At 41.8% G+C, this 25,598-nt stretch overlaps 2 protein-coding genes across 3 annotated transcripts; both read right to left on the bottom strand.

Moving 5' to 3' along the window:
• Positions 1-742: 742 nt before the first annotated feature.
• Positions 743-2,199, bottom strand: PRR18 (proline rich 18). The gene has a single exon (XM_041398146.1). It carries the CDS (start codon positions 2,108-2,110, stop codon positions 1,127-1,129), a length of 984 nt encoding a protein of 327 aa, XP_041254080.1. The 5' UTR covers positions 2,111-2,199; the 3' UTR covers positions 743-1,126.
• Positions 2,200-4,257: 2,058 nt separating this feature from the next.
• Positions 4,258-24,465, bottom strand: SFT2D1 (SFT2 domain containing 1). 2 transcript variants are annotated; one of them, XM_041398147.1, is made up of 8 exons: positions 23,352-24,447; positions 17,138-17,224; positions 15,309-15,391; positions 11,922-12,003; positions 9,343-9,378; positions 8,550-8,608; positions 7,161-7,190; positions 4,258-4,959 (listed from the first exon to the last, which is right to left on the bottom strand). In XM_041398147.1, the coding sequence occupies exons 1-8, from the start codon at positions 23,412-23,414 to the stop codon at positions 4,920-4,922; spliced, it is 480 nt and encodes a 159-aa protein (XP_041254081.1). In that variant the 5' UTR covers positions 23,415-24,447; the 3' UTR covers positions 4,258-4,919. The 2 variants fall into 2 exon arrangements, with proteins under 2 accessions (XP_041254081.1, XP_041254082.1); XM_041398148.1 differs by lacking the exon at positions 8,550-8,608 and having other exon boundaries at positions 23,352-24,465.
• Between the last annotated feature and the right edge of the window lie 1,133 nt (positions 24,466-25,598).

Genomic DNA, 25,598 nt, shown 5'->3' on the forward strand with positions numbered 1-25,598 from the left:
TGACTCTTGTTCTGGGAAGCTGGATAACAACAATATAAGAGCAACAGTAGGTGGCCAAGACACTGTAAGCCTGGTAAAGCCCTTCCCTTTCCGCCCGTAATTTCGGTACACTTAGCCTCCCAGCCCCCTCTTTGCTTCTTCCAACACACAAAGCTCGGAAGAGCACCAGGCATGGCCATAGCCTAGAGAGGGGAAGGCTGCAGAGATAGGAAGCCAGGAAACGTTGACAAACGACAATCCTTCCTTCCTTCCTTCCTTCCTTCCTTCCTTCCTTCCTTCCTTCTGAATTACTGCCTGGGAGGGGATGAAATCGCCAAGTCCATGCACAAACCCAGCCGCTCCTCTCCGGCTCGCCGACGGAACCGGAGCAACCTCTGCCCACGCCGCAGCCCCCGCACCACCCCATCTTCCTCCCGCTGTTCCTGCCTCTCCCCGGGAGGACTGCTCCCCGCCGGCGCGGTGGTCGGCACTGCTGCCATCTGCCCCCAGCAGCGACGGGCTCGTCCCCGCCTGCTCGATCCCCTGCCTCGGCCGCCTCGCCGAACCCGCGGCTGCGCATTTTCCCTGGAGCCGAACTGTCGGCGACTATTCCGAGGAACAAACGTGTGAACGGCACAGGCTCTCCGCACGGGGACCAGCCCGCCATCCTTACCGTATGGACACTGAGACAGCGGATACCGCCAGGATGGGACAACCCAACGCGAAGCTACCAAGGCGCGAAGGCTACCGCAACACAAGATTCTTTTATTCAAATAAATAAAAATGAACTTTTATGTACAAATATACAAAACCATTACGCACATTTTATAAAGTAGTCAGAAATCTTTAAAAAAACCGCGAGGATGGAGGCAGGACGCCCACAGTCAGTGCCCTCCCTCCCAGCACCGGGGCACCAGCGGGCGGAGGCCGGAGCCGCTCCTTTGTCCCTCGCCCCGGCGGCGGAGGCGGCCCGAGGATCGGCTCCGGGCCAGCGGCTCCGCTGCCCGGCTCCTGCCGCCGCCCGCCCGGGCTGCCAGGGCGCCGACAACATCGCACGGAACACGACATCGCGGATCGTGGCCCCACCTCCCCCCGGCGCGACCGCTCCGACAGCCGCCGCCGTGCCGCTCCCAGGTCCCGGCGGGGCTCAGGGGGTGCCCAAGTGCGGCAGCGTCTCCAGCCGTTCGGGGTGGTCGCGGCCGGCCGCACTCTCCACACCACGCAGCCACTCGGTGCATTTCCGCACCAGCCCCTCGTCCGCCGCGGTCCCCGCCTCCTCCTCCTCGTATTCCTCGTCGTCGTAGCGGTGCCGGTCGTTGAGCAGGGAAACCTTCAGCAGAGCGCGCAGGTCGCCGCGCCGGGCCGAGGCGGTTCTGCCTGCGGGAGAGGGTGCGGGCTGCCCCCGGTGCCGCTCCAGGCTGCGGCGCTGCAGTACCCGGATGGCCTCCGGAGGCAGGCTCAGCGAGAAGTGCCCCGCCGCCTCCCCCGGTGCCCCGCCGAGGCTCTCGCATGAGCGGCTGCCCGCCCCCGGCACCCCCGGGCGGCCCCGCGGCTGCGGCGGGGTGGGCTGGGGCCGCGCCGCCCGCTCGGCCGGGAGTCTCCGCGGCGGCGGCCGCTGCAGAGACGAGCAGGGCCAGGAGCTGGAGAGGGGTCCCGGCCGCTCCGGAGGCTCCCCTGGCGCCTTCCTCGCCACCTTCTCCTCTGCCGGCCGAGGCGCTGCCTTCTTGGGGGCCGAGGCGGCCGCCTGCGGCTTCTTGGGCTGCGCCCGGGCGGCAGCGGGGGAAGCGGAGGGGGTCGGCAGGATGGCCGGCAGGAGGAGCGGCATCGTGGCGTGGCGCCCGGTAGTTCCCTCCGGCTCGTCGCTGCGCGCCCAGGGAGGAGTGGATCGCGCTCCGGGCAAGGCGGCGCTTCTTCCCGCGGGCGGGCAGGGCCCCACGGCGCGCCGCGGCTGCAGCCCCATGGCCGGAGGCGAACGAGGAGCCCGAACCGCCGGCGCGGAATGCGAGCTCGCTCTGCCCCGACAGCAGCCGATTTTCCCTCTCGATAACCCGTCCCCCTTCCCGCCCTTCGCCCGCCCCGGGAACACCCTTCCCCAGCGCGGGGTGGGCGTGCGGGTGGGGACGGGGGTCATGCCAGTACTGGCCGCGCTCCCGAACGAGCCGTACAAGTCGGGCTCGATGCGGCGCTACTCCGGCGTCTTTTCCCGGTCCTCTCCCGCCCGCCCTACAGCAGAGCCGAACTAAAAAGAGAATGACGGGGCTCACGCCCCGAGAGCAAAAAGGCTCTAAATTCCTCCCGAAGTCCTCAAGCGTCCAAGTGTGAAAAGGCAATATTTTAAAATGTTAAATTATCTTGCCGTCTTAAAAACAAGAATGATACTTTGAGCTCCTTGATGACTTGAATTACCATGAATAAGGGCAGGCAGACAGGCCAAGAGACACTCAGACCTAGGGCTGGCAGACTCGGACTTAGTGGACAAGTACTGCCTGGTTTGGTAATGAAGAGTACAGTCCAGAGATCAATGCCCTCTGTCACAGAGCTAATGCTCATACCCCCATTGGAGGTTTGTTGTTTGTTTAGGGTTTGGTGTGGCTTTTTGTGATATCCAAGACAGCAATTTCCCATCTTTTCAACAACAGAGGTTAGGAGGAGTTTCATGGTGGAGTAATAAGTAAACATATAGTTCCTATGGCTACAAAATGATTACCATCACTCCACAATTTAGCCTTAGAAGTCATGGCTTATAATTTCTACAGCATTTACTTCAAAGTACTGTTTTAATTAGGGTACCAAAACTTTATCAAAAAATGAGTAGCATGTATGCAATCCACAGGGACAGATCTTCACACCTTTGGTTCCACACTGTCATAATGGGTATTACTATACTGTGAAGATTTCCCAACTGTGAGCTCTTGGAATACTCATACACAGTAAACAAAGACAGGATGCGAAGGAGTAACAGACAGAGGCAAAACAACGCAGAGTGTGTGCTCTGTATGGACATAGAGGACGTAAACTCTGAAATGTTCAGGAGAGAAAAAAAACAAGGAAGGCACATGATGTAACTAACAGACCAAAGTGCATATGGAAGCATACCAATACATGGAACTTTTGGTTCTTGAATTCTCTCCTGGTGATCTAAGTGTTAACAGATGAAAGGTAACTTTGTCATTTACCACACTAGATAAATAGATAAATAAATAAATTTTGAATAACCAATGTAATTCTAATTAAAGACTACAGTGAAGGTGATTGTGTACCACCAGAACAGGTGGGTGATGGGTAAAACCACCTTTGGAGCAAATGAAAGCCTGGCCCTGACGCACTAGGGATGGGATGAGACGGGATCTTTCCAGTCAGCTGAGGTCAACAGCAACGACTGGGGAAGGGGTAGTCACTTCCAGGGTGATGCTCATCACTGTCTACGCATATCCTACTTCCTCTTCACTGCAAGCTGAAAACTGAAAGGAAACAAAACTTCACCCCAAGGTGCCTTGGCACCCAAGGGCTGTGGGCAGACTTGGAATAGCTGTGTCTCCATCATACAGCACTAGCGAGCCCAAGAGCCTGCTGCGAGGCCAGGACTACCTGCTCCCTGCCAATCACCAGCAGAGAGAATGCCTTCCTGGAATTTATTGTTACTAACCAGTTAAAAGGCATGGCTTAGTTGGAAGTCTAGCTGCAAAATAATGCAATCACCCTGTACACAGCTTCCCCAAAAGTTGTTGCTATGTTTTGCAATATGCACTGAGATTTAACAGGAACATACTGTACCTCAAATTGTCTCTTTAGCCTGAACTCTGAATACTAAAAACACTGAGATTTTCCCCTTCCTGATGCTGCAGATCACATCTTTTCAAAGCCATTCCTTCTTCTAGATTTGTGGATGAAGAGAAAAAAAAATCTAAGCCAACTTAGTTTAGAACACACATATGTAAGCATATCCATCCTGTGTGAAAAAGAACCTCCTGCAATATAATATCAACCAAACATTAAAGATTTAACTTTGCTCCAGAATTACTGGATAGTTCTTAGCTGAAAAAATTAGAAATGAGAACCTCTTACTGGAGCCAGGCAAAGTGTTGGAGTACTTCAATCTATTACTAGATTAAGTCAGAGCGAGCAGTTTGTCTAAATACTAAAATAACCTTTAGGGTCACTTCTGCAACAAATTTGTATATAGTCATATACACACTTTTATGCTTTCATTTTTTTTCAATTGTAATGTTGAAATTTTCAGCCCTCTATAGCTGATTCCTAAATAAAAAATGTATTAGGCACTTTTAAAATGAATTTATTTCACAAGTCCCATTTATACATTAGCCGTAAGTTCTTTTAGTAAAAAGTATTTAGGTATGAAAGTTTTAAAAAAAATAAACATTTAAAATACAACTTTTTTAATAAAATCCAACAGGTTTTAAAAATATCTTTCACATTCTCATTAAGTTTTTGCCATAAAGCACATGTATAGACATTTCAAAGGAGCAATTACAACCTTCCAAATCTTTACAATGTTTATAAAACTGTGTCTTTGGAAGAGCATACAATGGATAATATACAAACATAAATGGCACATTGCAAATTTTAGACAGAACTGTAAATGAAACCTTTATGCATACTACCCAGGTCTTAGTGACTTGCCTCCACTGAGGAATAAACTGTTACTGGATACAAAGTAGTGTTAAGACTACTCTGTATGAAGTATTTAAATGTACTTTCTTGTTAGAAAAAAGCCTGGAAGTTCCAGGGTAAACACAAATAATTCTCCAAATTTATTTTAAAAACTGTTTCTAGCAAAAACTATTTAATCTCTCAAGTGCAAAAGGCAAGGAAAATACTAAACTGCTACTGGGTATTTCAGAAGCGGCAAAGTAGAGTTTTTTGAGCAAAATTTACAGAGGAAAAAGTTGCCTTTTAAACTGGACAGTGGTGCTTTTAATTTACCCTAGACAGGATGAGAAGCATTTAATCACAGCATCCCTTAAAAAAAAAAGGAAAAAAAAAGTCAGTTAAGATTTGTTATTTTGTTTCTAAATATCTGAACCATTATCTATTTACAGTTACAAATATGGCAGAAACTAAAGACATATCTTGATCAAATGCAAGATCTGTGTGCCTCCACCAACCCAGCTAAAGCCCAGGCTCAGGCCAGGTCACTGCCAGGGATTCCATGCTGTTTGCATTGTGGGCCATGCTGAAATGCAAACACAGCATTAGGAAGTGCTCTGCAGCACACTGGGAAGCTGAGCAAAGTGCAGAGCCCGATTTCACAAAGGCTGCCCAGCAAGGGCTCAGCTGAGGAGCGCCCAGTCTCCAGCAAGGCACAGCTGCCAGGGCTCCAAGCCACATCAGAGCTGGACCATCACAGTGTAGGAAATAAAGCACAGGCTGAAGGGTTGGAAGTGTGCACTGACAGTGCAGGATGGAGAGAGCTGGTTCAGCCTTAAGGTTTGGAAGTTCTGGAGTGTTCAGTTTTTTTAATCAACAATAAACTGTTTTCTGACTGTTACACTCAGATCATTCCCTGTAGTCTCCATTATTTTTCCTTTTCCCAGAAAAGCAACCAACTTACTAAGGAGTGGAATTTGTATTCTGTTGCTAGTCAGTTGCAAAAAATAAAGAAACATACTATCATCACTCCTTAAAGTCACTTAGCTGCTTGGGTTTTGGTTTTGTTGCATTTGTTATTGTTTCCATTTGGGACTGGTTCCCAAAAGTGGGGCTTTTTGTTGCCAGGCCAACGGGAGAGCTACCATTAATTTAGGAAGAAACAAACAGAAACCAACAACCCCCACCCCAACAAACCCGTGAACAAGTAAAATGTTCTGAAGAGCAAACCATGAAAAGAGTTAAACCAAGGAATGATAATTTAATGAAATCAATAGAAATGCATACTTTAAACAAATGACATAATACCATTCTCTGGCACTGAGCATGGTTTAGATCATTGTTCCCATAAGAAAGGCAGTCTATACAACAAATCTATCACACCACTCCACATAAGTAAATAATTCAGTAATCCCTAAAGAAATCACAGTATTACTAAAAGCAGTCCATATAAAATTCAGTTCTTTGGCTCATAAAATCTATTAGATAAATAAACCCAAAGAAGTTAACTGATGCATATAACCTAATGCTTTTCTGCCCAGAACTTGGAAGTACTGTTGATAGGGAAGAAAAAGTCAGAGAAACCAGAAGCTCAACTTACTTCCTCTACAGAGAAACCACGAAAAAAGACCAAAAAAAGAAAAGGAATGAACCTACTGAGACCTGGTCCATGGCCACTGAATCTATAAGAATTCAGAATGATACTTTTGTCTGGGTTAGTCTGAGATGTCAGAAATAGTAAAATGACAGTTTGAAGCCTCAGCTCAGTTATTTTATTCATTGTAATTATCAACAACTATCTTAAAAAAATCCTTCCTAGATGAAATCTGAAGCTTTAAAAATCAGATTTTTTTTTGTGATGCTACGGGAAAATACCAGATGAAAGGGATAGATGATACTTTGTATTCTTTTCCCCCACACCTATACTACAGCAAACCTCATTAACTGATACAGAAGTGCTTAATTTATTTAAAAAACCCACTGTCAGGAAGACAAAACTGCATTTTCCATGAATCATAGAAAAAACAGATTCTTACATTTGATTACTTGCATGTGTTTTCACTGTGTGTTTGGTCTGCTTTCATTCCCTTTTTGTACACAAGAATGAAACAAAAGAGAGGAGCTTGCCAAAATGAAAATGATAAAGCGTTGCCTTTATCCCTCCTAAAAATGATGGAGGAATTCAGACACAGAAACAGAAGCTGCCACTATGTTGCTTGTTTGCTTTTACCTAGGATCTCAGATCCATAAGCTACCTTTAATTTTAGGACCAGAAAAGTCACTATTGCATCATTGTATTGTTAAGTCATTACAGACAATATTTAAACAAAACCTTGATTCATTTTCAGTGGTGGAAACTAGAAAGAAATGTATTAAAGAGAATTACTATGTATTGTACTTCTACTTAAAGCTTATATTAAGCATGAGTTTTAAGTTCAGCTATGCCATTTTCTACAAATTAAAAGAAAAAGAAGGATGTTATATTTTTTCCACACACATGAAGTACTTTATGCCTTTCCCCAGTGTAAAAGTAACTGACTTCTGTTAAGATGGAAATTATTATGCAGACTCACCTTGCAAAAGGAATATAAGACAGACTGTACCTGAAAAAAAAGAGGAAAAAAGTATATTTGCAGAGTGTTCATGTCTCTCCTAGAACCAAATTATTTCACTTTAGGCCAGCATTAATAAAAGCAACCATTGCAACAAAATTTTAAACAAGATTACCTATTCAATTTAATGTTTACCTGAGAAAAGAGGACATGTTTGGACAAGAACTAAACAGTGACACAGATTTGGTAGTTTACTTTTTCTTTGTTTGATTTTTTTTCCTTTTTTTAATGTAGTTCATAACTTCTATTGCACATGAACTTAAAAAACAGATTTGCTATTGCCTAATCCAAAAGGAATAGAGATTTGTGTGAAAATGGTACTCAAGATGATAGAGACAACTTTTTCCACTTTAAAAGACAATCTAAATTTCTATGCAAATATACAGCTAATCATATTATTTACGTAACTAAATACAGATATATGCTGTAGGATGAATAATATTCCACAACTGCGACACTCAGACAGCTGACAATTCTATTATTCTCTGAAACTTGCTTCTCACAAGCTTCCAGGCAGTGTTCTGTTCTCATGCCCAGCCTGATCAAACCCCAGGATGCTTAACAAATGTGAACTGTCTGCTGCAAACACACAGAGCACAGACTGAGCTAGTGGCCTTGCCTCTATCTAGCACCATGCCCAACAGTCCCTGTCCTGAACAAATGGTTTCTTGTCCTCAGATCCACGTTCAGTACATACTTTGTGTATTCAGGGCAAGTTCAAGAGAGAACTGTGGTCACCTTGGGTTGCCTGAGAGTGAGCACCTGGGATAAGGACACCAAGTCATTCACCTGGGACAATGACACCATGTGTGTATCTCCATGGAAAAGGCAGTAACTTCCAGAACTTCTGCCAGGCTTGCAAGTATTTACCTGCCTGCTCTCACACACTGCCAAATCCAGAGCTCCTGGTCATCACAGGCTGCACTGAATTCACCCTCACACATCCACCCACTCTTTACCCAGTATATTCCTGGGGCTATTTCATAGGATGTACCCTATAAAAATGTTTTTTAGTTTCTTTCACTTCAAAAATCAAAACTAGTTAGAATTCAAAAAAGAGGAGAGTATACTTTTACAACACAGCAAAAGCATGACATTTTTTTTTGCATACATATTCCTTTCATAAGGCTTCAGATAAGTTCACACATTGCAGAATATACTTCAAATTACCATTTTTGCAAGACGATTGAATATAGATTTTGCTGGAGTTACACAACCTAGCTGAGAAAAAACAGATTGAGACTAGCATTTGGGCACACTTATATGTGAATCATATATATATGACAGGTTTCTGATCATAAGGGTGTAGGGGCAGGGAGAAGAAATTAAAAGGAATTTTAAGAATCTTACCAGGTCATTGCCAAGAACTGCAATATGCAGAATAACATTGCCAAACCTTTTTTGTTCCACTAAACAAAAATAAAGCAAATACTGCAAATTAGTTCAATTTTCATACCAGTCTGTACTGCAAACAATTGGCACAGACTGATCAATCAAGAATAGAGTTGACTGACAATGCCTAAATTTCCTTGTCTTTGCTGTTTCTTTCCCAACAACTCTCCATTCATTTTATCCATCACTGCATCAGCAACATGCTATGTAAACCTTTTCTAGATTTGGAAACACCTAACAACATCAGTGTTAACACTCACTCATGTCACTGTACTTCTGCAAATATGGAAGTCCATTCCAGTGACATATTTACTTCTATGGAATGGAACTACAGTTAGTTTTCAACCAAGATGCCTGAAGATACTTCTGGGTTTTTTTCTGTTGTCTTAAACAGCTTAAATTCTGTATCCATGGCTTCTGAAGATGGCTATACACTCTGGTATTTTCTGACATAAGTATGCATCACTGAGACAAAACAATATTTGAACTTGGCTTTCTTAGTTTTTATTCTAGAGGTCTGCAGACTGAACCCGATGCATTCTCATCTCCATCACATGCAGGAGGGAAGGCTGCATTTGCTTTTTATAGCCAGCAGGCTTATCACTTCACCTGAGCTCAACTGCAGCAAACAACAAAAACACCACAATGAGTTCACCTTTCCTTCACCACTGAACTGTATCTTAAAGCTACAATACAATTAATAAACTAACCAACTGAGATTACTTTTTTTCTAAAAAGCATTCTCACTTACCCAGAATACAGCACACAGAGTCAAGATTAGGCAAAGCTGGGGTGAGAAGGAGAGACAAAGAAAAAAAAGAATGAATACTCAAATACACAATGATGCAAGTACAGTGACCATTTCCATGTTTTCAATGGGCAATCAGCACTTCAAAATTGACTTATGAAACAAGCAGAGCCAAAGGCTGTCTCACAGTGACTATATGATGAACTCCATGGTGTTTTTCAAAGCACAGTATGAAGCACATATGAGGTATGAATGGCCAGAAGGGCTAGGACAAGTCTTGAAAGGAAGACAAGGCAGGAGTTGACTTGAGGAACCAGCAAGAGTATAAGCTGACGTGTGCACCCTTATTTGTTGGTTCTATTCAGAGGTGGGCTTAAATGATAAAGCTTTACTGAAAGGAATCAAGAAGTCTGGTAACTGTTACTCTCTTATTCCAGTACATACTCTCATTTTGAACCTGGTATTCATAAAACCTGTCTCTGACAAGAAAGATGCGTGCATCGCTACAAACAACCCTTATTAAAAACATCCATTCTCAATTACAGGATCTGGTAAATACAGGCTATGCCTCATTTGCCAGTGCTTTTTCATCTTTAAACACTAATGAAGAGTCTACTAGAGAGCAGCTGCCTCAGGTACAGTGAAAAAGCTCACATGAAGCTTTGTTCTAGGTACTTTAAAACACTTTAGATGGAATGTAGCAACAAATAATCACACCATTTGTGAAAGCCTAATCATCACTTAGAACTTTTCCACTAGATCTTACCTGGCTTCCTCCATTTTTCATTACACATAGTAGAAAACAGAACAAAACCACATATCAATTTTAATTTGAAAGAAAATGTGTTGTCATTTTATTAAAAGGAAGAAAAGTAACACACTCTTGAAATTTTGCAAACATGTTTGTGACTCCTGAACTGCCTACAATTCTAGCTTTGTTAGGATGGGGATTAAAACAGTCAAATTCATCCAAAGTTTTCAAAACTTTAAATTTACCAATTCTTCTGTGTTTTACTGAAATTGCCATACTAAAAGTCTTGGCTCTCATCCAATGTTCATGTTCACTATTAGATGAAACCTTTCATTCTCATTTTCCCAACTTTGCTGGTAGCCTCTCTGCACAGGTAGGTCTATGATATGTGCTCTGCTCTCTGTTCTCTTTCCATTTCCCTGATATTTTGTTTTTACAGCCTTCAAAGCGAATTATTCTCTTTGTCACCATGTCTGAGCACAGTGGATGACAGGATCATCAGAGCAAAATGATTTTTGTGCCTGCTGTTTTAAGTGTCTGGCTTAGGCTCTCAGTTTCATTGGAAAAAGTCCACAGCTGTAAGGTGTAGGAGAATTTATGCTCATCAAATATAGACTCTAGGAGAACTGGAGATATTATTGGACATTTTTAATTCATGCCTATAAAACGTAACCTTTCTAGGACTTGTAACTTGGTATGAGTTGAAAATAGTGACAGAACAAAACAAGAACACAAACAAAACAAAACAAACAAAAAAAAACACCCCCAAAAAACAAAAAAAAAAAACCAAAAAAACCAAACAAAACAAAAAAAACCCCAAAAACAACAACAACAACAAAAAAACAAACAAACACCCCAAAAAACCAACAACAACAACAAAAAAAAACAAAACAAAAAAAACTCTGCTGAACAAAGTTTGGAGTCCAAGCAATAATCAAGTGCCTTCCCCAAAAGACAGGGGCAAATGTAAGCTTCTCAAAAGAGATTATAACTATTTTTGTATGTGGGTGTGCGAGAGGAAGAACATGCAGCCTCCATAAGACAGCCATCCAGAAAGAATTTATGAAGACTTTCTTACTCACTAAACTAGAAAAACAAGTTATATGTTAGAGAGAATAGGAAAGCCAACTACATTTCAAAAATCAAAGTTGAAACAACTCAGTAGGAGCAAGACAGAAAAGTATTAAACAGAGAAGCAGCAAGGGGAGAAAGTTGTTTTAACTACCTAGTACGGAGCTTTGGGATACGAATTTTGATACTGGGGAGAAGGTTTTTCCATCCTCCAGGAAGAAGAAATGATGGTTGTGGAAGCAAAGGAGCCAGGGATGTCACAATGGAGAATCTCAAAGCTGAACGTGTGGCCTCCCAGACTTTGTGGAAATAAATTAATTTTCTCCATTGCTTCAAAAGTGCTGAATCACTGAACTTTACAGACCAAACTGCAGCCAAAAAACAACTGTGAAGCTACACTTGGTGGCCACTGACTTTCCACAGTAGCTAAAAAAATCTCTCCCCTTGTTCTTGAAGAAAGTATTTTAGAAAATAAATTAAAAATAATTAACCTGCCATTAGCATTTACTAAGAAAGATTTCATATGGAACAGTTTACTCCAAATGATTAATTAAAAAAATATAAACAAAAAACCCACACATGTTCATAGAAAGGAGCTAGATGATCTTTGTGACATACAGAGTTTAACAGCTTGACTGTAATTTCTCAGCAGAAGGAAGAGGCAGACTGAGTAATAACCTCCCTTTAGAAAAGCATCAAATTCAGCTTTGAGGCTAAAGGAAAACTTTTTAATAAAAGGAAAGAAAGATAGTATATTTACCAACATCACAATCGTAGCTATTAATCGTTTTGGATCAAACATTGCTTTCAGTTGCTTCAGTGGCCCCATCAGGAAACACGTACTAATAGGCGATAAAAAAACCAAAACAAATTGTAAATTACTTTGAAATAACTCTTTCTAAAAGACAGTAGGTAATTAACCAGCTTTCCAACAGACAGATGACTGCAAAGGCTTTAAAAAAAAGATATTTCTGTGCTTAGCAACAGAGACTAACTAGAACAGAAGGTGAAATACTCCATGAATTTAGCCCTGGAAACAGTTTATGAGTCACCCTTGGTCACGAAATTCTTTCCAAAATATTACCATAATGAAAAAAAAGTAACAGGCAAATACAAGAACACTTATATTGGCTGAGATAAGAGAGGACAGAGGGTAACAAGGATATACAGGAAATAACAGAAGAGCATAGAAGCAAATCAGTTTCCATGAACTCTTTCATCAAATAAGAAAAAACACATTTCGACTAATAATCTGTTTGATGGTGCTGAATGCCATTTATAAATAAAGACTATTAAAAAAGCAGTGCAGTTACAGTTAAATTTAAATCATGTTAAGAGATACTAAATGAGGGGAGATTGAACTATAAGTAGCTCTACATGAATTTAGAAATGGGTGGGTGGTCAAAGATGTTTTGATTGTTATTTTAAGATGGCAAGCACCATAACAGACAGAAGAAGAAAAAAAAGATGAGAAAACTCAACTGCAGAAGTAAATGAGATCATATCCAAGATTTCAGGAAAGGTAATGGGAATAAATATAGTGGTTAGAGCTTTTTACATTACCAAAACAAAACATTATAAGTGTAGTAGAATTATCAAGTTGAAGTCTAGTGAATTTTGTGTTGAAGCTGTTATAACTGACTTGCTAAAATAATGTCAAGATTACAACCTGCTGTAGAAAATTTTTGTTTAATAATACATATTTTAACCCAGGCAGAATGCAAGTAGCTACAATCAAGATTTTCTACCTCTTTTAGTCCAACTCAGCAAGAAAAAAGGCAGAAAAAGTTCAGTAGTTTGTATCAATCCTCCTGCTTTTTTCTACTCTGTAGTTAACTTGAAGGGAGAATGAAAACCACATGCTGTAGCTTTTTATGCAAAGAAATGCCATCTGTACTAAGAGTTCACAACCTCAGGAGTATTTCTCTGGCTTTAAATATTTGAGATGAGCCTCTTTCTTCCTTGTCATTCTGCTTTGCAGAAAACACAATTTAATGAGAGTTCAATGCCTGTAGTCTTGTGGTGGTGTGAATGCTTTACTACAGAGCAGAAAACCTAGTCTAACTCCTTTTTATATTAAATAAAGCAGGGAAGAGTTTGATAGAGCTTCTTCCTGAAACCAATCATAAGCCTTCTATGACAGAAGAAATATGGGAATCCACATTCCAGGTAGCAAATACAACTTAATCTTCTACATCCAAATGTTTTCCTACCAGCAACCTTGCACATGTATCTCCCTCACTTTTTTAATCTTATGCAGACAGACTTCAAATGTCCATATTACATGAAAAAAAGTTTTCAAAATTCAACAGAAAAAGAAAATTTTATATTCACTGCAAGCCAAACTAATTTTTTTCTCAGTATTTTTTCATCTTGTCTGCTGAGCCATAAAATTAAACCAAGACAAAAAAAAAAGACATGAAGAACTAGAAGAAAATATTAGTTAGTGAGTGGAAGGACAGGGGTGAGAAAAATACAGTGGTAAAAAGGAATTACATTTTGGCCACATAAAATAGGCAGAAAAAATATAGAAAGAAAAATGCGTTGTTTGTAATCTGATTCATATTGAGAAGACTTGACATCACAAGAGCTGCTCCAGAGACGAGAAGAGATCCCATACAGAGCAGAAAGAAATGTTGGAGAAAAAGTCTAGACATCCTTCAGTTAAACAGAATAATTATTTTATATACAACATTCTGTAGAGACACATTCATGATCCCTGAGAACAATAAAGTAAGTATCATTGTTTTAATGTTCATCGTTAGAAAACAATAGTAAAAACAAGTTAGAGGGGACTAAACAGGCTAGTAAGAGTGGTAACTGCATTTTGGTTTAAAGGCAGTCTTGCAAAGAAGCCTGGAAAAGTTTAAATCTGCTTGTTAATTTGGGACTTCCTTGTCATCTCCTACTGTTCTTAGAACACAGTTGCCTGTTTCTTATATCCAAAAGGACTAGTGAAGGAAAAATGGGCCTCTTTTTTCTTCTAATTTTAGCTGGAGTGCAGACTAAAGTTTTTTAGCATTCTCCTTAAAGAAATACTAGTCTGTAAAAACTTTCCTCTTAACTCAACTAGACTTGATTAGTACTACGTTTCTAAAATGCTCATTTAATTTGAAGAAATGAAAACACACTCAAAGCACCAGGAAAAAACCTCACTCGAAATCAACAACAAAGAATAAAGAGTATGATAAGTGAGAGAAAGGCAAAAACTTAGCTTTGACTATCTCCAGTATTAACTGTTTGTCTTGTTTTAGTAAGAGATGGAATAGTTCCACAATTGAGACTCAGTGTCAGTATAGACATTATTGTCTCCTAACAAATTTGTTGAGGAAAAGCAGTATCTTCATGTTTCTCAAATGTTATTGCCACATTACATGAGTTCTAACAGATTAACGAAGCTTTGACTCAAAAGATGAGTTGCTTGACTGAAGTCAGAGTCCATGGAAGTCAAGCCCAGCCTCCATGGCGTTTGAGTCCCATGACCATGCCTCAACCACACTAAAATAATAAGAGAAGGAGGAAAAACAGAAATTGAAAATACCTTAGGGACATTAACTTGTTTCTTATGTGTCTTTCAAACTGTGAAAGCAAAGTTTTCAGTCTCAAGAGGGTCCCTTTTAGAGGCAAATCTTTTAGGACTGTTATTGGGAACATTTCAAAAAATCAGAGAGTTTAAAAATACACTATGAACAAATTTTAGATTCTGCCTTCAACCTTACAGTCAAAACAAGGATTTCCTGAATGTTTCCTTTTCGAAAGTTTTCTTGGAAACAGTATGATCTCTCCATTAAAAGCAAAAGCTCCTTCCAGTAACTAAGTATCCACACAGAGGGCAGACTACCAGTTTGCTCCTGAAGCTGAGGTACTTCTGTATCTGGCAGAAGGACTGACATGTAAAAAGTACAAAACATTCAGCTATCAATTTGTTATTCATACTTCAGATACCAGCTGTGATGTGCCCACAAACAGTTGTGTAAGGTAACTGATAAACAACAAAAGTGTAAAACAAACAAGTTTTTGTTATTAGCATTCAATATAAAACAATGTTGTTTACACACAATATAGACAGCACTCTAGAGTAAAAGCAAATGGAAATGTAGCTGAAAAGGAGGGTACTTTTCTAAAAGCAATAACTAAGAAATCATACCTGGCAAGAGCAGCAATATTTCCCAGGGTATAGAACACTGCAAAAAGTTTAATCCCCTTTGGGAGCCATAGCAATGCTGTTCCCTATAAAAGACAGGTTATTGGCATGTTTGCAATTAGTTAATTCAATTTATTTAGATTTTATAGTCTATAAATACAACTTCATACTATGAAGAACATTTCTGACATACACTAGCAGAGCACACTGTTCTCAGAGTTGCAGCAGTCACTACCCAGCACACTTCTATTGCCACCTGCTGGCAAACAATGTGCTGGTTCACTGGATTTCTGGATATTTTTACAACTAGGCAGTTTGTTTATATTACTGAACACATTTATTTGCACTGTTTATATCCTATTTCACATCACTTCCACTTTTGTTAAAATGCCCCACTGTACATCCTACACCTCTGCACACAAGATAAAATGTCATAGAGCTGCACTAATATTCACCATCTCCTTTCTCCTCCAATCAACAATTTAGATTTGCAGCCTAAATACACTCTGAGGCTGAACAAAAACATTTTAGAACTCTTACTTCCAGATATCGCTTCTTTCCACCGAACTTAAAAAAAAAATCCAAAGCCTTCTGCTGATCACAGCTCCCTAGGATGATCAGGGAGAAAAGGAATCATAAAAAAGGGACCTTAAAGATCACCTAGATGCAACTACCACTGCCATGGGCTGGGGCATCTCCCACTAGACCAGGCTGCTCAAAGCCCCATTCAGCCTGGCTTTGAACAGTGCCAGGGATAGGGCATCCACAACTTCTCTGGACAAGCTGTTCTAGTGCCTCACAATAAAGAATTTCTTCCTTATATCTAACCTAAATATCCCTGTTCTCAATTTGTACCCATTACTCCTTGCCCTATCACTACACCTCCTAACAAAAAGCCCCTTCCTGGCCTCTCTGTAGACCCCCTTCAGATACTGGAAGGATACCGTGAGGTTTCCACACAATCTTCTCTTCTCCAGGCTGTACAGACCAAACTTTCTCAGCCTGTCAGAGCCTAAAGAAAGCCTCCACTAGAAGAAAAACAGTGTCCTGAAAAAAACACCAACAAAAAAGCAACTGCATTCTACTCAATTGCAATTTCAGTGGAAATCTGTGGTGAAAGGAAAAGAGGGAGGAAGAAAGGGGGGCGGGGGGAAGGAAAAAGGACAGAGAAGGAGGAAAAGGAGAGGACTTCCCCAATGTTTTTTCAGCTGTTTCTGGGAGTTTCCATGCAGCTGAAAAAAAACCCCCAAAACTGCCTTCTTGTGCAAGTTACCTGTGTCAGATTTTGACAGAGCCAAGAAATTAATAGATCTCAACTCTTAACTGCGGGCTGAAGACTCCTGCCAGCCCCTAAAGTTCAGGAATGAACACATGATTTGCTGACTGTAAAACCACCAGGAGTGCAGCAGGTTTTTCAAGTGTCAACACATAACCACATCCATTAATTTGTTGAGTGTGACATGCTACACTTGTAGTTTCTTCAGCCTTTAAAAACCTTTCAAGCGTCCCCCTTCTTTTTTCCTTTTATTGGAGATGGGTAAATCAGATGGGTACACACCTCTATCAGCATATTTTGGCAGTGTTCAAACCTTTTAATAAGAAAATGTATTATGCTACAGTAAAAATGCATACTTTTGTAACTGGAAGAAAAATGGCCAAAATCATAATTTAGAGGTCAACAGCCAATTATACATTTAATGTCCAGTTAAATAAAGCACACAAAATTTAGAATGCAAAATTTAGAATGCAGAATCGCACATAAAAGAGGAATATGAATGAGGTTTAACTGTAGAACAATAATAAAGCCCAAGGAAAAAAATAACTTTACTTACAAGAAAAGAACATAAAATGCCAGCAACAAAGCATATGGCAAACCATCTGATTCGAGTACCAAAGCTGAGTGTTGAAGCATCAAGGACCTTCATAAGAAGAGAGGAAAAAGAGGATATTACAAACCCAGTTTAGAACAATCTAAAGGACTTTCTTTCTTTACCACTGAAGTCCTTAATTTCAAACAAAATAATTTTTAGCTGGAAATAATTATTTTACCTTGCTTAACAGTTGTTTGTGTATTAATTCTTTCATATTACAAAATCATATTATCAATCTGGAACATATGGAAACATATTTACAAACAAAAAAATACAAAACCCATAAAGGTATATCCTGGCACGAAAGCAATGCTGCTTCACTTTCAAACAGATTTTTTAATCACCACACAACTGAAAATAGTCACAGTTGTACCAAACCAAAAGAATGAATGGACCTGCCAACAATTTTCAAAGGAATTAATCCATTTATGCAACACTCTAGGTTCCTATAGATATTACCACCTTTTCCTGTTAGTAGAGAGGATCCGTTGCACATATTAATGCCAGTATCCACTGCAAGCATTACAACTCCAATTTCTCTTCCAATTACCTTCCTGAAGGTAATTGGCAAATTAACACAGTTTGTCTCATCAGACTAAGCTAACTTGCTGAAAGGGAATATTTCACTTCCTGCTCCTCCAGAGTGACTCCAGAACCTGAGCTACCTGACACAACTCCTGACATGAGAACAGAATTTATGTTCCTTCTATTCTGATGACTTGGCTAACGAGGCAAGCCAGCTCTGCAAGCTGTCAGAAAAGCAGCAGGGCTGATGTAAGGAAAGAGGCAGGGCCATGTATCTGGCAGAAAGGTCCCTTTCAGCAGAAGTGATTTGCTAGATAGCTCATCTCCACCCATGCTGTAAGAACAATGCATTTTATCTTACTCCAGATCACTACAATTAAATGCACTTTCTGTTCTAAACTGGCCTATTAAGTGAAGTGTTGCTTCAGCTTACCTAAAATTACTTTAAATAAACAACTTTCCTGTTTGTACAGGTGTCACAGGCAAACTTGCTCTCCTGTTATTTAGTCAACAGGTATTTTAATCAAGACTTATTAACCAAATATACATGATATACCTTCCTCAGCCAATGAGTCTGATATTTCTCTTTATCTCCTGAGAAATTTCTCTTTCAGGCAGTGGTAAGCTAACCAAGGAAATGTGATTACTGCTTAGAACATTTTCACATTTGTACAAATGAGGAATCTGCATCTAGTTTAATAAAAAACTGCAACATGCACACACACATAAAGGTGCTGTGAGGACAGAATTTTCCAAACGTCAGAAGATGCAGCTTACCTTGCTAGGTCCAACACTTTATCCTTATGTATGCATTAAAAAACAGACAAAAACAATAACTGAACAATGGTTTAGTATTTTAAATCATATTTGACAGTCAGAGTCCTAAATGCCTGCATTTTTAAGAAGAGTAGGAAGAGCTGGTAGCACACAGCTGAAGATACCCATTTCAATCATGCCTTTAGTTACACCTATTTACGCAACTAATCATAAGCACACATACACATAAAGAGTAAAAATCCTTTCCGTCTGCATTCAAAAATGAAGCATAGCTAAGCAAATAATATCAGTAAACCCAACACACACATTTCAGATTGCCTAGAAAACAGGAGGAAGGAAAGATAAATCCTTTATTCAGGTGCATCAGGCTCATTGCTCCACTTACTGCTCTTCTAATCTTATTATCTGACAGTGCTCCTGAAGTGACTACCAGGAGATTTCATTCTTCAAATAAATTTGAAAACAGCTTTATCTTCAGTGAAATTCCTAACAGTTAAGAGGTGAAAAAAAAAATCCAGCATAAGAAATAAGAGAACCACACAAAGGTTTGGAGCAAAAAATACTACAAACCCCCAAAAGTTTGATGCATTTTATGGATTTAGCTCTTAAAACCTGGTTGACAATATATGCACATGAAGATAAGCTGTGGCATGAGGGCTGCCAGAGCATTCTGTGTAATAATAAGACTAAATCCATTAAATGATATTGAAATGAAGGCTCATCCTTCCAACCATTCCCAATGGTGTCACCATTTATGTTGTCAAGCTCAACCTATTCAATACAGTTTGAAATCCTGAAACTGGGGATCTGGTAATGCATTTTCTTAGTCCCTAATATTTAAGGGGATGGAGGGGAGACCTCATTGCAGTCTACAGCTTCCTTATGAGAGGAAGCAGAGCAGGAGACACTCTGTGGTGACCAGAGACATGACATGAGGGAACAGCTAAAGCTGTAAAAGGAGGTTTAGGCTGGATATTAGAAAAAGGCTTTTCACCCAGAGGGTGGCTAGGCACTGGAATAGGCTCCCAGGGAAGTGGTCACAGCACAAGCCTGAGAGAGTTCAGGAAGCATTTGGACAATGCTTTCAGGCACACAGTGCGATTCTTGGGGATGGTGCTGTGCAGAGCCAGGAACTGGACTCTATAATCCTGGTGGGTTTCTTCCAAGTCAGAATATTCTACAATTTATACCTTTTGGGTTTCATGGAAGCAATGGAACTCATTGCCTTTCCAAGACGCCTGTTTGACCACTGCAGAGAAGCACCTTGCTGCAAAAGTTGAGTTACAGATACACAGTTCAGCTGTGTAAACCACAGACACCAGCTTGTGCTCAAATGCCAGGCTCACTCTAGAAGCTGAGGACCTGACAGTGCAGGAACCCTGCCACACGTGCTGCAGGCAGTAATTTCAATACTAGGGACCATGGGACGCCCTGAGGTAACAGAGATTATGAACCCTAAGAAAAAGAAAGTCTAAGCTGCCCTTGCAACAAAAGCAGGAAACACAACACAAAGGCGCTAAAGATTCTTTTTGTGTGTCTGACATAAATTATACAGCTAATCCCAGATTTCAGATAAAAAGAGTTGTCATTGCAGTCTACGGTATTTGGATTAGCAAAAGCTTTTACTTAGGAGACTGAAAAAATTTCCAGGCACATTCCACATCCGTGGTTCGGGTGGAGAACAGTAGTGGTGGCAAGGGAGCTCCTGTAAAACATACCCTTCTTGCTGTACTGCTTATCACTTGTTTCTAAGAAGAAAAATTAAACTGAAATCAACAAAAGGAAATCCTTGGTTTTCTATTGCTGAACTTTAATGCCAAACTCCTGGGCAAGAAGCTTTTTATTCACAGGCTATTTCAAGCTAATAGTATATGAAAGAAATGAACAAAACATCCAAAAATCAAGAGGAACACCCAAGTGGAAACCGGAATCTGGAATGGAGACTGTCTGAAAGATAAGAAACAGGCTTGCAATAACAGCATCACTGCTGAAGAGTTTGCACTGGACACACAAGAAATAACATAAATGATAATCCACAAGGCTGCTTTTGATCAAAAATAGTTATTGTGGCTCTGAATATCCACCTAGGCTCCCCCCATATATTAATAATCTTATATCAGTTTTTCACATGAGCAAACAGAAAAACAGAACCACTTTATTTTCACTAGTCTAGATGTAATTAAAAATTACATCTTCTCTCAATGGTAAATATGCAAGTAATGGAGAAAATGCAAAGAAACGTTGAGTAAATTTGCAGAATTGAGTTTCTAAACTGTAGCAAAACAATATGTATAGAAATATATTCTCATCTTTCCTGAACAGGCCTCCTTATATGTATTTCTATCACCAGTTGAGATTAAAATACAAGAAGTGTAACATAAGAAACGAAATATAAGATACGTAATATAAGAAATGTAATCTACAAATTCTTAAAAAAATATAAGAAATACCTGGTCTATTCCTCTGTTGAAATCTTATTGAGTGCTTTAAGCAGCTGTCATGCAACATCCAATGTGTCATATGGACTGATTTTACATTAGTTTTGGTGTTGATAAAACTAAACAGCATAATGCTGCCCTGAAAGCATCATAGCACTGCTACATTTATTATTTATTGTTGATCTTTTTGGTAAGGAATTTATTTTTTTAATTATATTTAGAATAATGGATCTAATTGCAGCAAGAAACAACAGCTGGTCATCTGAAGAGCTTAGAAAGTACAGAAAGACTTCCCTGAATCATCACACAGTTCTTTCATTATAGACTTGTCTTCTTTTTAGCAGGAATGACTTGTGACTTCATGGTAATGGTTCTGCAAAAACCAAGGGAAAGAATCCAGAGAAATCTACGGATATAAACCATATGTAATATATATGTATATATAATATATGTATATATGTGTATATATATGTACCTATAATATGTATATATAATTAGCTAAATATAATAATATATATAACCATATGTATATATAATAGCCATATGATGGCTATTACACAACTATCAGATATTCCAAAGAGAGGGCCTTTGTTTTCAGCCAAACATATGACTCATCTCCAGAAAGATCATGGAAACAGCTGAAGATTTTTTACACACACAATGCATAACCTCACACTTTCTTTCACAGCCCCACCTCTTACCAAGCGTTCCTCTCTGCATGGGTGCACACTTTTTTTGCTCTAATACATGTACTTTAAAAATAATCAGCACCACTTAGCTCTAGCTTTAGTGAATGTCATGCATGAATTTTCTCTCTAAAAAGAGGCTGTTCTACAAACACATTGCTACCTTGAGAGAAAAAATACAACTGAGAAACTGCCTGACCTAAACACTTAATTTTTTTTTTTTTTTTTTTTTTTAAGACAAGGGGTATTTATCTATTTTAATGATCTTTCTGGTTCATCTCAGCATGACACTCCAAAGACACATTTATAAGTTTTATTCTATCATGTACGGGACAGGCAGATTTTTCTTATTTGAAGTCTTTTCTGGCTATAACAGTATCATTACATGCAATAGTGAAATCCTATATAGTTTAATTACTGACATTTAACAAATTAAACACCTTTTTAGCTCAGTTCTCTCCTCAGGATATAAAATTCAAATATAAGAGCATTAAATATGTAGGCATTTATCTACTGATTGCCACCTTAAAACAACTATCACAGCCCCAAATAAAGGACAACTCTATGTCACTATCATGTGCCTTGAGTGAAATGTGCCTAGTGATGGTAGAATAATCAATTCTCATGGAACTGAACTGAGATCAACAGAAATGAAAGTATTTCTTTGGTAATCCTGAGAGGAGCAGAAGGTGAAGCATCCCTCCCAAATGCTGGCAGCCAGTTCTGGTGTGAAAGGGCAAAGATTCTACACTACTTCCAGAATCAGTGGACACAATTTAGATGCTTTGCTGTGGCAGAGGCCAAATTCATGAACCTTGAAGACCAATGGCAACTCAGCGCAAAATCAAGTGAAGCATACCAGCAGCAAGCTGCTAGAACTAATATCATGCCAGCTGTGCTCAGTTTGTGCTGCTTCCCCAAGGTTTGTTAGCCACAGCTCAGATCCCAGCTACATTTCAGCCTCCACCATGCTCCAGCACCCTGGAGGTAGCAAGCAAGATATTCCTTGATGTGGGGTGTTTTGATCTGCAGTTACATGAGTAAAGAAGGAGCTAAAGGAATAAATGGTTCTTTGTAAGCATGCTCAGCTTTGCTTCGACCTAGAGATTTGTTCTCAGGAATGTATGGTCTACAAACACAGTAACAAGGAAATAAAAAAATCCTCTGACGATGAGGAAGATAGTGGGAAGGAAATAGAACAATTAAGCCATACTTAAGGAGTAAGGAGCAAAAAGTAACTTCAGCAGAATGTATACAAAACCTTTGTTTCTGCAAATTTAAGGCCATAAGGGAATGGAGAAACAATTTACACTGTATCGCAGACTCAATCGGGTCGGGAAGGAGCATAGTATGTTATCTGCCCCCTGCTTAAGCACAGGAAAAACTTGTAGAAACTGAAGGACCCCAAGCCACCAACACAGCCAAAAGCTTCACACAGGAGTAATTCGCCAAAATTCATCCTCCAGGCAGAGCCTGCTGCCCACAACGCTCGTCCCTCGGCGCACGCCGCAAACTTCGGTCTGTCCTTTGCCTCTCCCGACCTCTGCCCCACTCTGACACGGTCGGGCAGGCACCGGGAAGTGGGGTGCACGTGTGCGCAGGCCAGGGACGGGGGAAGGCGGCGCGGTGAACACGGCAGCGCCCGAGCCACAAATCCCGGGCCGGGCCCGGCGCGGGGAGGCTCAAGCGCCGCTCGACCCGCGCCGGGGAGGGCGGAGGAAGGGAGAGCGGGCTCTTGCCAGGCCGTACCTGCGCCGTCAGTCCCTGCTCCTCATCGTCCTGCCCGGCCAGCACCCGCCGCAGCTTCTCCATGCCGGCCCTCCCTGAGCAGGCCCGCGCCGGGGGTCGGGATGGCACACGATGGGGCCGCGGGCCGCCGGTCCAGCCGGAAAGTGACGCGCGCCCCGAGGCGGTGGCGGGGCCGCGCCTGCGCAGTCCCGTCCGCTGCCGCGGCCTCCCACGTGACTGCGTTGGCTGCGGCGCCTAGCCGTGTGTGCGGATGCGGCAGGGACACCCGGTGCAGCCCTGGCTGGAGGCACCGGGGAGGAAGAAAGGCTTCTTCAGCCTGACCCCGCCTTCATCGCCGCCCGCGGAATCGGCCTTCGCACGGCAACGTGATTTGCATGAACGCGATGAGCACAGGAGATAGAACACAGCACCGCGGGTGCGTAGGGCTCCGGTAGTACCGCGTTGGGACACTCGTACAGGTGCAACTTCCTTAGTATCAGTTTCTGCCCGTTGCTTGTGGTCCTTTTGCTTGGCACCACCGAACAGCTCTTCAAATGATGCACAGGAAGTTCCAGTTGAATACGGGGGAGAACGTCTTTTCTATGCAGGTGACCTAGCACTGGAACAGATTATCCCGAGAGGTTGTGTAATCTCCCTCAGTGGATGTGTCCAAGAACCATCTGGATGCGATCCTGTGCCGTGTGCTCTAGGATGGCCCTGGAGAACAGTGTGGTTCCGAGCAGCCGGCGGAGTCCGGCTTGGCCTGGCTGTTCACGGGCACAGTGCAGACGGGCCGGGCCTTTGGTCACTCACTGCCAGCCGGTAGGCAGGCTGCGAACCGCAGCGCCAGCACCTTCGTCCCTCCTTGAATTGGGGGTGCCTGAGGCGTCCAGCGCCCACTTGTTAGCAAGCCAGGTGTTTTTCCAGTTAGAATGGGTGCGGTAGGGAGAAATGGGATTAGGTGTGAACACCTTTCTCTAGAGATTTCCAGTGTGGTGCTGTTAAGCTCTGCCCCTGTAGGAAGGGGTGGGGCAGAGTCCATCACGCTGCTCTGTGTCTTAGCTTTGCCTGCGCGTTCCCCGCAACACTCCATTCTCCATCTGCCCCGTTCAAGCCTGGTCATTCCTTGTAAGTCTTCCCTGTCCTGCTTTGTTCAGACGCTGACCCTGTGTGTCCTTTGGGGCAGTTTCTGTATGTGTGTGTCTGCTTTTGGACCAACACCTCAGCACTGGCCTGACTCGTTTGCAGGGGGAAAGAGGTTGGTTACTGGAGGGAAAGATCGAGGTGTCACATGCAAAGTGACAACAGGCAGCAGTGTGGACTGGGACAGGAGAGGGAGATGGGTGATAAGGGCTGTGTAACATGCTGCTGTGTGAATGAAACTTGAGAAGAGCCAGGGCAGAGCAGAGCCTCCAGTGAGGCCCTTAGGAGAGAAACCTTCCCTTCCCACACACACTTGGGAAGTTTCCTGTGTGCCTTCTACCTTGGCTTTTAGGTGAAACCCTTGGACACAAACTGTACCTTTCCAGCCTGATAACAGGCCATTAGCATCTCAGGAAGCTTTAAGTCAAGGCTGAAATTAATAATGGAAGAAACACTTGCAGACATGTCTGGGTGAAAGGGTGAAAGTAACCAAAGAACCACAGAATGTCACTTGAGCCAGGCAGCATTGCCCATACCTTGTGAGGACCTCTGCAAGGAGGACAAGTGTGTAAGGGAACAACAAAACTACGACCCTGCAAGAAAGGGAGGAGAAATGGGAGAAAGAATGGAAAAGGTATATGAGGGTGTGTCTGAATGTGCACAAATGATCTTTCTTAGTGGCCCCCAAAATTGTACAAAATTATTTGTTACAGAAGTGTTTTAATTCCAAAGCATAAGTGAGACCAAAATATAAGACCAAGAAAGTTCTCTTTGGTTTTTTCCCCCCTCCCAATTTATAGATAGATATGGACAGATGCAGCAAATTTAAATCTTGAGTCTAGCCTTCTGGTCTGCATGACTTTAGGCAGGAGTCGTTGGCTGTGCCTTGGATTACTAATGACTTTCTGGTAGTATAGCGAGTACAGGCAGGTAAGCACCTGGCAGAGGGCAAGCTGAAGCTGTTCTTTTGTTTCTGTGTGAACAAGTGCACAGAGAAGAGCAGTGCACAACTGGGCAGTGTGGGGCATCCAACTTGAATTCTACTGCTGTCCCCTCTTTCCCACCTGCAGCTGCCTGGGCTGTGCAGCCTGCCTGCAACCCACAGCTGTTTCACTCCTGAATGAG

Source organism: Onychostruthus taczanowskii, unplaced genomic scaffold (assembly GCF_017590055.1).
Source record: "Onychostruthus taczanowskii isolate IOZ18803 unplaced genomic scaffold, ASM1759005v1 scaffold141, whole genome shotgun sequence".
NCBI lineage: Eukaryota > Metazoa > Chordata > Aves > Passeriformes > Passeridae > Onychostruthus > Onychostruthus taczanowskii.

Bases quoted from the DNA above. Each gene is read 5' to 3' on its own strand.
- PRR18 (XM_041398146.1), bottom strand. From the start codon at position 2,110: ATGACCCCCGTCCCCACCCGCACGCCCACCCCGCGCTGGGGAAGGGTG.
- SFT2D1 (XM_041398147.1), bottom strand. From the start codon at position 23,414: ATGGAGAAGCTGCGGCGGGTGCTGGCCGGGCAGGACGATGAGGAGCAG. The intron at 8,609-9,342 runs GTAAGTGAGAAT...ATTTTTGTTTAG, and splicing joins CTCTGTGTGCTGTATTCTGG to TGGAACAAAAAAGGTTTGGC. The intron at 4,960-7,160 runs GTGAGTCTGCAT...TTTTTTTTTAAG, and splicing joins TCTTATATTCCTTTTGCAAG to GGATGCTGTGATTAAATGCT.